At 43.9% G+C, this 14,252-nt stretch overlaps 1 protein-coding gene across 1 annotated transcript; it reads left to right on the forward strand.

Annotated features, from left to right (window-relative positions):
- Positions 1 to 1,376: 1,376 nt before the first annotated feature.
- nectin3b (nectin cell adhesion molecule 3b) lies at positions 1,377 to 14,246 on the forward strand. The gene is made up of 6 exons (XM_077592166.1): positions 1,377 to 1,602; positions 7,985 to 8,332; positions 8,401 to 8,700; positions 8,886 to 9,003; positions 9,922 to 10,073; positions 11,664 to 14,246. The coding sequence occupies exons 1-6, from the start codon at positions 1,524 to 1,526 to the stop codon at positions 12,395 to 12,397; spliced, it is 1,731 nt and encodes a 576-aa protein (XP_077448292.1). The 5' UTR covers positions 1,377 to 1,523; the 3' UTR covers positions 12,398 to 14,246.
- Positions 14,247 to 14,252: the final 6 nt, after the last annotated feature.

A 14,252-nucleotide genomic window follows, 5' to 3' on the forward strand; every position in this document is an offset into this window, starting at 1 on the left:
TTTTTATTTAATAAGACACAAACTGAAAGATAACATTTGTATTGTTGTGTTTTCCTCCTACAGTTATACAATTATTGAAAATGGCAATTATGACTACAATATGATTTGTTATCCTCCTCGATTGAAGCAGATGACTACATATCGAAAATGACATGCATGAAAAGAGTTGTCGACTAAAATTGACTATCGAGATAATTGCGTGTTGCAGCCCTAGTATACTTATATTGTATCAGTCCGCATTTTTTGGCGCACAAATCAACTCCGATGTCCACCCGCTTTCAACTCCGGCCGGTTCTGCTTCGTAACTTGCCAGAACAAGGTTGAAAGTGCCGCCATTGCATAACACGCCGTTGATGAAACCATAAGCTCAAATCATGTGACGTAAAGGCGACAAAATGGAACGCACCATTGCGGCAATGTTGCAAATAATTCAGCGGCAATTACTAGCGAGTAACGCTATCCCCAATGGTGCTTCTGAGGCTGCTAGTGAGACTCAAATTAAAGCACTGACCTGGTTAGCTTTCTGTCAGCAGGGGGGGGGGGAGTGATGTACCCCAACCCCCACTCCATCCCACCCGCATTCAGACATGAACGAGACTTGGAGCACTTGCTATGCCATCCAACTTTTGCTACATTCTACTTACATTTGCTGGGGAAACAGAAATGTGCCATTCAAATTTTTAGCGATGCTGGAAGTAAAACTATTCATCACTGACAGCCGTTTGAATCCAATTGGATTGGACGTCTAACGCTGTCAATGGCACTGAAACACGACCAGGCCTCCCAGTTCGTGTAATTCGTTTGTGCTGGTAAATGTCCAGAATAATGCTTGATTTATTGTGTTTATGTCAATTAGCTCATTACTGTTATGAGACTTTTATTAACTCGTTCGCTGCCAGCCCTGGTATGTGTATAGCAATCACGGGGTATGTGCTGTGGTAGTTAGTAATAAAAAAACCCTGACATGTTCTCTTCCCTCACAGTGAAAATGGATTGGCAATCATTGCTATTCTATATATGTATCTGTTTATGTGCATGTGTGTATAAATGTGTATAACACACCTTAAAAACAAACAAGATAGGTGTGAAGGAAAACTGACTTTAATTTAAATCATAAAATAACTATATTTAATGATATGTATTTGTGTATATATGTATATATATCCACATATTTAGCGTTTGCCATTATTGATGATATATGTAGCTTGGCACGTGCTGGACAGGAACGATTAAAGCGACTTGATTAATCAATTGATAGTGGGTTTTCAAAAGAGGTGACGTAATGTGAATACTAGTGGTTCGCTCCTTCGTAGGTGATATGGCTGCCGGGCCACAGTTGAATGTCATTCATTACATAGGCAGGTGAGTTAAAGTTTCCCCCTACTCGGCGGCGCAGTTGGTATAGTCCGCATGCACTCGGAGTGTTGCTGAGGAGGTTCCGCCGTGCACTCAGCGCACACCATCAAATTGGCACATAGCCGTCGCGTCCTGTTGCAACTCATTGGTGCCTGATTAGTCCAAAAATGACGGCGTTTCCTTACCGAAACGACATCGGATCTCCCGGCAACTTCGTCCTCTTTCACCTTTTGTGCCACATAACAGGTGAGTCTTATTTTATTCCCTTCTTTCCGCGTGTTTTACCAACACTTGGGAGATAAGTTTTGCACGAAGGCAATCGCCTCGCGTAGTCTCGGCCAGCAAGTTGATCAAAATAGCGCTCGCTTCTCGTATCTTGTCGATTTTTTTTGTTAGCAGGTGTCTCGCTAAGAAATCGCTGAAAGAAAACTTGGTTGCAAGTTGACTTGGCACGTGTTATACCCTGCATTTCCGTGGAAACACAGGGAGAAATAATCACGATAGTGATTGGTTGTGTACTTGCAATCAAGGCATCAATAATCGAATACCGATATACATCCATCCAGTCAAAACTAAATACCGATATACATCCAGTCAAAACTAGTTACATCTTTAATATGCGATCGTTAAATATTTAAATGGTTAACCCAATGCTTTTTTTCCTTATCTGAGCATTTTAACATTTCATATTCCCCTACAAAATATTTGTCATCTCGACATAAGTACATAACAAGTATCTCTTGTTATTCTGATCAGTCTTATGAACTTCTTCTGTGATCTGATACTTATGAAAACTTCAAACCACAAAGGCCACAGTTAAAATACAATCAACAACTCATACAGTACACATTTACTGGATGGAAACTGTAAACACAGTCCATAGCAAGCTTTACCCATCCATTTGTTCAACATATTTTAATCATTTCAAGATCTGCAAGCTTTTCAACAGTCCATAACGGTCCATGCCGGCATAAGACACGTCACCCTTGCAGGCTCAAGTCTATTGGAATCCATACATATACATAGTGTGGTTGAATGTAATATGGCTGCATGTGTACTAAACAAGGGACTACTCCTGGTCCAGGGTAAGCTTGGCTGGATGCTGTAGTCATCTTGTTGTGCAGAAGGTGGCTGGGGGTCCCAATCTGGTCTCCTAACTGAGGCTGCTGTAGTGTCTCTTTGATCTGAGCTATTTTTGCACTGAGAAATTTTAGGGAAGCAACACTTGTCTTAAGTTCAGCGAACTCTGCTAGCATATCAGGGGATATTTTTTGGTTTTACTTCCTTCACAGGGCAATTGGTAGTTGGTAGGTCTTCTGACTGTTGCTGCCTGTGGAGGACTAAACTTCTTTTTATTTCTCCTTCCTGTTTCATTAGCACAGGCTATATTTAACCTCTAGTAAAAGTTCATCTGAAGTCTTACAGTCCAGCAAGAGGGACTGCATATCTACCCTAACACTGTCACTCTGGAGACCAGTGAGTACCGTGCACAGGCACATAGTACTCTAGACCTGGACTAAACTTGGGTCGTACTGGAGTCCTGATTCGGACTCTCCAGATGCAAACAGTACCTTCTAGTTGCGACATCTTTAACGGGGTGTTTTGGGGAGGGTACTTTTTTAACATTCCATAGGAACAGATGCAATTAAATTGTACATTCTGCTGCCCTGCTGATTCAATGGCAGCCAAATTAAAGCCTGGACATTCTCTGTCAGAGTAGCACGTTTCTATGGCCCTTTCAAAAGTACCGTTGTCTCAACGCATGGTGGTCATCTATCCATGCCAGCGACACAACAATTCAAGTATGAACTACGTACATAGCAATAGGTGCGAGCCATTTGTGTAGCATTAGCCATATGGCTGCCATGGACAGCGACAGACGTCTAATTCACTTGTGATAGAGGCTGGCAACGAGGAGTCCATTTCAAATGGATTTGATTTGTAAGGTACAAATTCAGGAATTGATATTTGGACTTTAAACTGATGTGAAGAGACAGGCAATATAGGTCAAGAGTGGAAGTTATGTAGTCGTTTATTTTCTTTAGAAAATAGCTTCATATTTCTAAGAGAAGTGACGATACAGGTCTGATGGAGTTGAAAGTGTGCATAGTGTATTCAATTGAATAAAGGCCCTTCCGTCCAATGCAATCATGGCAGACTTTGTCATATCAAAAGATTAAGACTGGATAGATTGTGATCAAATTGCCGCTTTATTCCCCCAACTGCTTAGCTGAAGTAGAGTCCCGATTGTGTTAAAACAAGCGAGCGGCCAAAACAATAAAAGCATTCTTGTGGCGCACGGACGCGTTGCCAAATATAAACAGCACCCCCTGCCCTGCCAAAAAACTTAACAGAGTAATCAACTAAGTGTTGTTTATAACAAACTAACACTGTTATCTCACTTCATACACAAGAGATTGCATTTCATTTATCTGGTAAGTATAGAAATTCATCACGATAGACACATTTAAAGGTGTCACTGCGCATGGTTTTTCTATAGGGTTGTTGCAAACGATTATTTTGGTAGTTAATTCATCAACCATTGGCTTTCAGGTGAGTTGAGTTATTGTTTCATGTGGATATGTTCAAAAAATATTGTTAAACTGTATATGTGACTTATTGCATGCAAAACCTTGAAAAGTTTTCTTCAAAATATTTTGTAAAAATGTCAAGTAAACAATAAATTTTGTTTAAAAAAAAAAAGGAATTTAAAGAAATGTTTAAAAAAAAGTACAGTTTCACCAATGTCTAAATGAGTAATCCATTCACCCGGTAGTCGATAATTGATTAATTCTAACTTTCTTAAGAAAGACGACGATTCCAATCTGGCATTAAACCACGTTAAAGCGAAATATAATATGGACCCGGAAATCCTTTGTAAAAACACAAGCAAAACCTTTTTTTTTTTTCTTCTTTTCTACTAGCTAGCATGTTTTATGTTGGTTATTTGTCACCGTGGCGCATGTGAAGGTATTATTGTCTAAAGTGTGAAGCAGCGTCAGACAGTCCCGGGAGAGCAATGTGTCCTTGATACTCGGATATCTATCATTTTTTTTCCCTCTTTTTTCTCTTCCTACTAAGTGTGAAAGGGTACACATTGTTACAATCGCTCACCAAGAAGCTTTTTTTCCCGACTCCCCCCTAAAAGCACGAGATGTACACACTTGGCGTCATGTCAAGCCGGGCGGCACATATGATCAACCAGACTTTATTCTTACTTTTTTTTCTTCTCGGAGGAAAAACCAGGGCAAGCTTACGTAAGGTTGTCGTGTCACCAATAAAAAATTGAACACTGTCGCTATACCGCCGTCGTTTCATATTCACAAGTGGAGAAATGCTGCTTCCATGCTTGTAGCGTACAAGAGAAATCCCCCTTTTCCGCTTATCTACGTTTAATATTAAGTCTGTGGCTGCTATTGACGTCCGATGCTGATTTGACATGCACAGGTTTTGCTTGTATTGAGTTATTTTCTATATATTTTTAATCTTAATATTAGCACATTAGAGTTGTAGTCACAATGATTTTTTTCTTTCAAAATTGACAATGCATAATTTACTGTTTTGGTGCTATAATGTCCCGTGCATCGCCATTTATTGACCTTTGAACCTTTCGCCGAATGTTAGAACACTTGACGTAGTAAGCGGATTAACTTTGTCATTTCGGTTTATCTGTGTTTCATGACTAATATTTGTTTTATTGTGGTTTTACAGCTAAAGTAGTGCTATAAACCATGGTTGTCCAACATCCGGCCTGTGGGCTGAAAGTGGCCAGTTCTGCCTGTACATGCAGAATTAAATGCATTTTATTTATTTATTTAAAAACATTGTGGCCCAGTCGCTGTAAAACTAGAATTTTGTGAGTTCTGTAAGTGAGATCATGCACTTTTTTGATTGGCTCTTTTTTTTGGTTTAATTTGCTGCAGTCAAAACTGCACAATCAGCGCCATTGACGCCTAGTGCCGTCAATGGCGGCCATTACGTCACCTTTAAATGTCCAAAAATGAACTGTTCCGGCCCACTTGAGATCAAGAATGTGGCCCAACAAATGCAGTTATTTTATGAGCGCATTTGGAAGAAATGCGACCCAAGTTATAATTGAAGTAGGAAAAAAAAAACCACTACATCAAAATGGCTTTCAAATTGACAAGTTTAATGCAAGTAGCCGACATGCTATCATAGTATACTTTGGCTTGAGTCCTTCCGATGGCGTCATGTGCCGCTTGGAAACATTTAACAACTTTGAAACCTATTTGGAAGAAGATCATCTTGTTTCTCATGATGTCTTATCCTGACAGTTGTTTATTATTATTTTTTCCATTGTGGTTGCCTTAAAGTGGAAATATCTGTTTGTACTTGGACATTTTGATTACGAGGGTAGGTTGCAAGCACATAATAGGCCGTGATGTACTTAAAATTTAATCACTATTGTGTGTGTGTGTGTGTGGGGGGGGGGTGCTTGATTGGTAAGGCCACTAATTAGCGCCACTAAGTGAAGCAAGATTGGCGCGACCCCGTCACTCTTCATTCAGAATGGCTTCTCTCTCCTCGGAGGATCTCCGCATACATTTTCTAGGGCAATCTCATGTCTACGCCATTATTATTCAGGGCAAGAAAGAAAATCAATCAACAGCAATAAAACTGCTGTTTGAGAGCGAGTTGGAAAATCGTATGTTAAACCAGGGGTGTCAAACTCTGGTTGGCGGGCCTCGTGTTTACTAGTTTTTTTTTTTAGTTTTGGCCCAAAAAGTAAATTTAGCGGAGGCCAGACGGCCAATCTATTTTGACTGGGAGCGGCAAATGAACTTTTGTTCGGAAGATTGAGCATCCAAAGGCTGTTGAAGGGAATTGGACATCTATCCTTGTCAATGGCAGGCAATGGGTTCATTTTTGTCTCACTTCCTAGGGTTTTTAGTGGTCAGTTTTGGTACATTTTTTGGATCTTTTCATATTCATTTTTGTTGAATTTTTTGGGGGGCTGCTTCCTTTTCATTGCTTGCTTTCAGATGATTTTGGCGTATTTGTAGGTTAATTCCTGTTGGGTTTGGGCCATTTCCAGGTTGCTTATTAACTTTTGAATTTATGCATAAATTGAATGTCAACAAATAAGGTATTTTGTAATGAACAGACGACTGGAATTGTAAATTTAATTGTTGGATTCATGAAATAAGTGTTGTACTGTTCACTGGTTTTCATGCATGGAAGGCGACAAATCTATTGATTGACTTTTTGGTTATCTGGTGTGAGCTACATGGTTTTTTTTTTATTTTCCTGTCCTGTACAAAATGAAATCGCTAGTTGACGTAGTCAAAGTCCTCCGGCAATATTTGAGGACAGTGTTTGGCCGGAGACGGAGCCCATTTTTGGCATGACAACAATGGAATAGTGTTTTGGACTCGGTTGCCGAGCAGCACAGCAGGTCTTGATTAGTCATGATGATTTCCACGCCGCCAGTTTGTTGCAATTAGCGATGTCGTTCGAGGTTTAGGCGCATTTAAAAAAGAAATTCTTTCACTAAGATGTGACGTCATCCGTCTGTTTTTTTCTTTTTGATGGCGTCCCTCTCGCTGGCACTTTTTTTTTCTTCCTCTCTCTGAGCGATGATGTCATCTTTTCGCCTCTCCTTTAAAAAGATGAGGTTCGGGCGTTTTGAGCGGCGCCGCCATTGTGACTGGGAAGGAGGACGTGCCGAGATGGGCTGCTTTCATGCGTTCGGGGAAGCAAAAAAAGCTGCAGATTAAACGCATTCATCAAAAGAGCCTTCCCGCTGTCATCTGTGTTTTATTTGTTTAAATGCGCAACGCCCGGCTGCCACGCCGTCGTGCTTTCAATGCTATCTCGTGGACACAAATGTCACATTTCGCGGATAAACTGCAAGACGTAATGGCCTAAATATTCCTCAGTGGAGTTTGAACAAAGATTTGATTGGTATTTTGAAGTATAAACTCCGTGGTATTGAAACATGATCACTCAATGGCACCCTTTACAATTCAAATGAATGTATGTATGTGTGTATATGTGTATATGTATATATGTGTGTGTGTGTGTGTGTGTGTATGTGTGTGTGTATATGTGTATATATATGTATGTGTATATATGTATATATGTATATATGTGTAGATGTGTATATATATGTATGTGTATATATGTATGTGTATATATGTATGTGTATATATATGTGTATATATATACACACTTCAGAGACACGCTTATTTGTATATTTATTCATGTATTTATTTATTAACTTACTTATTACCTATCTATTTATGTCTAAAATGCCTTTCCTATTTCTGCATCCTCACCCTCTTGCTACTGTGACAACGAAATTTCCCGAATACGGGATGAATAAAGTTATCCAATAATCCAATTTGAGGTCTATAACTGGCTACAAAATAATCCTGAGCTATATTGCACCAAAAAAAAATAATCAAAATACTGTTTTGTTCCATTGGTTTTAAAAATGTCCAAAATATTTTCCCCTTCAAATGTGTCCTTTTTTCTGTTTTTGATTTTGGGAAGTCTCCATTGGAATTCCAATGGAGGAATTCATGGAAATATTACAGATTGTCCTTTTTTTTTTTCATGGATTTGAAGCTAACCGGATTGTCCACCCATGCTTGCTTTTCCACAGGATTTGTGGCCAACCAGGTGGTGGTGCCATCCGGCGTGAGCGCCATACTGGGCAAGAACTTGACGTTGGAGTGCCACGTGGACATGGCTAGCAACCTGACGCTGACTCAGAGCTCGTGGGAGCGCCGCTTACCCTCCAGCTCGGTCACCATCGCCGTTTACAACCCGCGCTTCGGCATCTCCATCTCCCCCGACTTCACCCGCCGCTTGTATTTCCGCTCGCCCTCGTCCCACGACGCCACTATCGTGCTAGAGAACGTGGGCTTCTCCGACATGGGCACGTACACCTGCAAAGTGGCCAACTTCCCGCTGGGGATCTCGCAAGCCTCCACCACCGTCAGCGTGCTGGGTAAGCCTCTCCCGCCCCTTTTTCTCCCGCCGAGACCCTCACCCGCTCTCGTCCCGGCCGGCGTCCAGTGGAGCCCAAGGTCTACGTGTCGGCCGGCTCCGAGGCCCTGGTCGACGGCGGCAACGAGACTGTGGCGGCCACCTGCATCGCCGAACGCGCCCGTCCCGCCGCCGAGGTGTCGTGGGAGTCCAACCTTTTCGGGCAGTCGGAAGTGCAGCTTTTCGACGACGTGAACGGGACCACCACCACGCGGGTGCGCTACCTCTGGCAGCCCACCCGCCACATCCAGGGACACTCTCTGGCCTGCGTGGTCCGCCACCCGGCTCTGCTCAGTGACTTCAGGGTGCCCTACCAGCTCAATGTGCAGTGTAAGTGCTTTTTATATTTGGACGTGGAATAAAGCCCGGGAAGTGACGACGACGACGGGCGGGCGAGCGGCCAAGGTCGTCCGCGGCTCTTTCGTCCGACTGCGACCGCTCGTCTTCGAGCGTCTGTCACTCTTCAGCCTTGCCTTTCCTTGACGCTTGAATGGGTTTTCCTCCTCTCGCCGCAGTTGCGCCGGATATCTCCGTGGTGGGGTACGACGGCGACTGGTACGTGGGCCGGGACAACGTTCAGATGACGTGCAAAGCTAACGCCAACCCGCCGGCTCATCGTTTCCGATGGATCAGGTGTGCAAAAAAAAAAAGTGATGTCCCAATCTCATATTTCGTCTGATTTTGACGATCTACTGGGAAATGTATTAGGGAAAGAAAAAAAAGTACCCCTTTCCCAATGAGAGAATTTTTTTTTTTTTAAGTTATGGATTATGGGGATTATGTGAAGAGTAAGGGGGCTGTATCACAAATCCTTATCTTTCCAAAATCGGTAGTTTTTCTTAATTACATTTATATTTAAAAAATCCATTGTGATGGACACTTCTGCAGTTAGTTTCAGTAGTGTAATATTTAATATTAAACCTTCAACTGTATTTTTTTTAATTGCAATTCGCCTCTGGCCAATTTATTGCTTGTAGCTCTTAATTCATTCACTCCCAATCACCATTTAAACGTCAAATCCATTAAAACTGTTAAATTTTTGTTTCAACGGTAATGGTAGCCAATGAGTTCACAAAAACTAATGACTATATTCACACTTTTTTTTTTAAAACCCGATTTCCATTACCTTAAATTTAAAAAAATAAAAAAGTTTATCAGGCTTGATTTCAAGAGGGACTTTGCAAATAAGAACTAGCAAGTGATGATGCATATTGTTTGCAGTCCAAGTCAATCGTGATGGAAAAAATGTGAGAATTTTTTTTGGTATTACTCCTGCCTTCAACAAAATACCTTTGCAATATGAAAAGTCTTTCTAAAGTTCACGCGGGGAGCCGTAACGATCACTCGACGCCGCAAAACTCGGCATTTTCCGGTCCTTGTTGACTCGACGCTTTAGTGTTTCCAAACACGCCACAAAAAGTGTCGATGCTGTGCAGTTTTTGAGGGATGAGTTTGCAGATGAACAGCCATGTTTGTTTAACTTAGCTCGACTGTCTGTCGGCTTTGCGGCGACGTGCCGATGGTCACGTTTCTGGGCTTTGCCGCTTCCAGGTTGGATAGCGAGATGCCAGAGGGCGTGGAAATCCTCAACAGCACGCTGCTTTTCCTCCGCCCTCTCCAGAGGAACGACTCCGGGGTTTACCGGTGCGAGGTGGCCAACGACATCAACCTCCGCAGTCGGGACGTTCGCATTCTCATACAAGGTTAGTTTAGTCTCGCTGTCCTCTCCTCCAATTATTTTCTTATTTATTTTTTTGTGGTTTCCTCTCTGCCTTAATGTGTCATGGCACACGTGTCTTCTGTTATGTCACGCAGAAAAGGCAAAAAAAAAAAGTCTTCACCTCGCCTGGGATGATATCTCGCTCTCATAAAACATTCACTGGTTCTTTTCAAATCTTTCATTATTTATCTTGGCGTACTCCATTTTTTTTCTTTTTTTTTTCGTGTGCAGGCATTCACTAGATTTATCGTGGCCTTACTTGTCATTGAATGTGTTCCATTGTGGTTTTGTGGTTATCACCAATCAGATGTGAATGCTTGTCTTGCTGTATTTGCTTACTTGAGCGTCTCCACGTCTCGCATCCGTTTCATTTCACGCTTGTTCTTTCGAACCCGTCGCCTGCCATTGACGGGCTCGGATGTCCACCGTTTAACAGTAGAACCGAACGGGGTGACTAATACAGATCATATAGAGAAATTGTCACGCACTGCAAACCCGTGTGCGGTCGATTGGTCGCCTCAACCGCGACAACGGGCGACAAAACAAGGTAAAACAACACGGTATACGCATCAATAAAAGCCAACAATGGCCATGAGCAGTTTCACTGAGCCGACGTGCGAGTGTAGAAGAGTTTGTATGTACATGCGTTGTCCCTTTAAGAGACTACGTCAGTCAGGGTCTTAACAAGTTCTCCAATAAAAAACAATAAAAGTCCGGGAAATTTGGAGCTTTTCTTTAGCCTAAAAATTACTAGGGCATTAAGTATGACTAAATAGTCATTCACAGTTTGTATTTAGGGAATTTGAGCAATGATTTAAATGGTAATTATCACTTACCTTCCGGGCGACCAAAAGACCGGCGACCAATGGACCGTGTACCCTGCAAACCCCCCACGAGTTGAAAAAGCATTTATTTATGGTCAATGTTCTCCCACGTTTCTTTGCCTCACCCCTTCAGAACATAACAAACTTTTGCCTTGCTGCTTCATTTTAACCTTGACACACTCCAAAGATCCCGCTTTCATCACCAGCGTTTTCCAAGCATCACATCTTGAGCTCTGAAAACCCTGTCAAGTGAATTCACGCACTCCAAAATGGAGAACTCTATGGTACTCATTTATGGAGTTGTTTTCCGTGCATTCCGATGGCGTTCACCTTCGATTTTTCATGGTTTTGAGGCCACGTTTCACTCTTTGTTTTGAATCATCCTAGTTTGGCAGCTTAGAAAACATTTCTATTGTGTTAAATTTCACTTTACAGGAACTTGGCATAAACAACTAAACCAAGGTGTCTAAGACCATCCCTAATGTAGTAGAGCGCTTCTCAACCGTTGAGTGGAAGCGCAGAATTGGGAAGGCTAGTCTAGTAAGTTAAATATGTTGTTAAACCATTGGCCTGTACAATTTTTTTACTATCGTCGTTAGATTTTTCAATTTGGAAAAATGGATTGCTTATTCCACACTGGCATGCCAAGACCCTGTGATTGGGAAACTCTTCTGTAGTCCAATCTAGTGGCACTGACTTTGTGCTTGTGTGTCTGTCTGTGTGTGTTCATTCCTTTTGCTCCTCATTAGATCCTCCCACCATTACTGCTCCTGTCCTCTCTGGTTCCTCCTCCTCCTCCTCCGCCGCCTCCTCCTCCTCCACCTTCTCCTCCTCCTCCATCCTAGTGGACGATAAGCTCCACGTTCGTCTCAGCTCCCCCACCCTCCAAGCCCTACCTGAAAGTAACCTGGGCACCGTAGTGGGCGGGGCCGTAGGCGGGGCCTTGTTCCTGCTTCTCCTCCTATGTCTGGCCGGCGTCTGTTACCTGTGTAAACAGCAGAGCTTCCACGGGCACTGCGCCAAAGCGTACCCGGGTTCTAGCGACCTCCAGAAAGCCCCCGGGGAGGCGGGCGAAATCAACGCCGCCAAGGCCGGCCTGGCCCTCGGCTCCCGGCGCCGGCAGGACCACGACAGGGAGGAGTGGGGCGGCCACGAGCTGGAGCGTCAGCGCGGCTGCAACGGAGACCGGTACCCGTCCAACGGCTACACGCGGGCCATGAGGGAGGGCGGTCACCACGGCGACCGGCAGAATCCCCGGCGGGCACAAACGGAGCATTGTAGTCCTCAGCAGCAGCAGCAGCAGCAGCAGCAGCAGCAGCAGCAGCAGCAGACGCCCAGGAGAGCCCGATTGACGCACTCTCCCAAAGCCGCCAGGAACGGCACCCCCTACGTGCCCAGCAACGGCTACGCTAGCGCCCCGGAGGGCGATTACGTCTCTCATAAAGACGGCTCACTCATCTCTCGCAGGGAGTTGTACGTTTGACCTGTCCGTGGTCTTCCTGGTCCCGATCCCCATTTGACTACACTTAGGAACACTTCTTTGAGGAAAAACAAACAAAAAACAAACAAAAATAGACACCGTTTGCACCCTGGAAGACACTTGAGATACGCTGAGAATGCCAACGAGCCTCGACGTGGCTGTGTTCAAATGTACCTGCCCCCCCCCGGACCGCCTACGTGTGTTCGGCTGAGGAAGCCCCGGTGGCCTTGATTTCTCGCTGGCGGCGACTGATTTGTTGGCCAGACCCTTGACCTATAAATCCGCTACGTTGGCATCGGTAGGCCAAGCAGAAGGTGATGAATCTCTGCTTTTCAGACGCCCAGTGGTCTTAACCCCCCCTCTTCCGTGACCAGTCACGGTACAGTGATTGCACTGCCTTTTGCCATAGTCTCAGCATTTGATCATTTCTCTAATTTCAGTCCTCGCGAACTCGACGCTTCCCAAATGGACCTTTGCCACAACTTGGCACCGTAGGGAAGTTGAGAAGCCAAGCTCGGTCACTGCCACCATCTGACGACCAAGTCTTTGGAAAGTAAGGCGTCGCAAGGACCTCCTTACATCGGGCGCTTTGCACTCCGACGAGACGCCAATTTGTCCGCGAGGCCGGAACGCAACCGCCGACGCCGACACAAAGTATTACGTTCCGCGACCGTAACACACCAAGTCAGTTTGGAAGCAAACGCCACCGTAAATGTCAGGACATCCTACCGAGAGCACGCCGAGAAGCGAGGTATCTTGGCACGGCGCACTTATCTGACCAACGGAGGAGATCTGCCAATCTCCCTCTTGCACAATAGTCTTTAGAAACTGTAGCTTTGTCATTGTTACTCAGAGGCCAAATACGTATCTTGCGTGTAGAACAGACTAGACGCCCTTGAATTGCATATCCGATATTTAGCGTATCGCTGGGTACCGTAGCTTGAAACGGAAAGACGCGTTAGGCCACTCGTCAGACGGGCGTTAGTTAAATTGATGTTTATTATTAGCTCAGATGTTACTATTGTGCTGTGATTTAGGCAGCCATTGTCGTATGGATACTTTGGCCAGTCATGTTGTTTCTAGAGACACATGCCCTTTTTGTTATCGACCAACTTTGGGTTTTCACGGCCACGTTGTCCCGTTGACCTCTATTGTTTGTACGGTTGAAAGGGTGCCATCTTGTTTTAAAAAAATGTTTTCTTCCCCCTGTTAGAAAGAGAAGGCTTTGAATTACTCTGGAAACACGCTAGGGAAGATATTTAATTGCTCCTCAGGCAACGTTTGTCTCTGGGCTTGGGGATGGAGACTATGTACAATCCACGCCATGTTGTGTGGCAAAGATGCGATTGCCTAGGTGCCACGTTTTCACGGTTGGGTGACAAAGTAGGCTTGGTAACAGGAAACATGGCAGTCTGTCTAATCCCCTTTGCGTCTATGCACTAAGGCGGAAACCTCCATTGATTTTTTTTTTTGGAATACCCAGAGTCGCCAAGTTTGGTTGAGCGACCCAGGCGAGACATCTTGACAAATGAACAAGTGCCTTAGAAGATGTGTGGTCGTCGTTTTCCCGTTGACGCTCGGTGCCATTCCCGTTCTACTCTTCTCGGTGCCATATTTACCATGTACATGAGATTGTTGAAAACCCCACCGTCGGCACTAAACCACAGAAAGTTTGCTTCACGGGTAGTCCCCCAGTAAACTCTTAACACTGTGAAGATGAGCACGTTTTGTTTGTGCGTGTATGTAAATACACCAGGAATGTGAGTTGATGGCAAAATAGACTTTTTTTTCTGCCAGTCAATCTTTGATTTGTCATTCCTTTCGTCTCAATAAAGCACCTTAGCACACGTGACTTCTT

This window comes from Stigmatopora argus, chromosome 22, assembly GCF_051989625.1.
Source record: "Stigmatopora argus isolate UIUO_Sarg chromosome 22, RoL_Sarg_1.0, whole genome shotgun sequence".
NCBI lineage: Eukaryota > Metazoa > Chordata > Actinopteri > Syngnathiformes > Syngnathidae > Stigmatopora > Stigmatopora argus.

What these genes read in the sequence shown, in the direction of transcription:
- nectin3b (XM_077592166.1), top strand. Translation starts at nt 1,524, where the DNA reads ATGACGGCGTTTCCTTACCGAAACGACATCGGATCTCCCGGCAACTTC. An exon ending in CACCACCGTCAGCGTGCTGG is followed by an intron (nt 8,333 to 8,400) that starts GTAAGCCTCTCC and finishes GCCGGCGTCCAG; the next exon opens with TGGAGCCCAAGGTCTACGTG. An exon ending in CATCGTTTCCGATGGATCAG is followed by an intron (nt 9,004 to 9,921) that starts GTGTGCAAAAAA and finishes TGCCGCTTCCAG; the next exon opens with GTTGGATAGCGAGATGCCAG.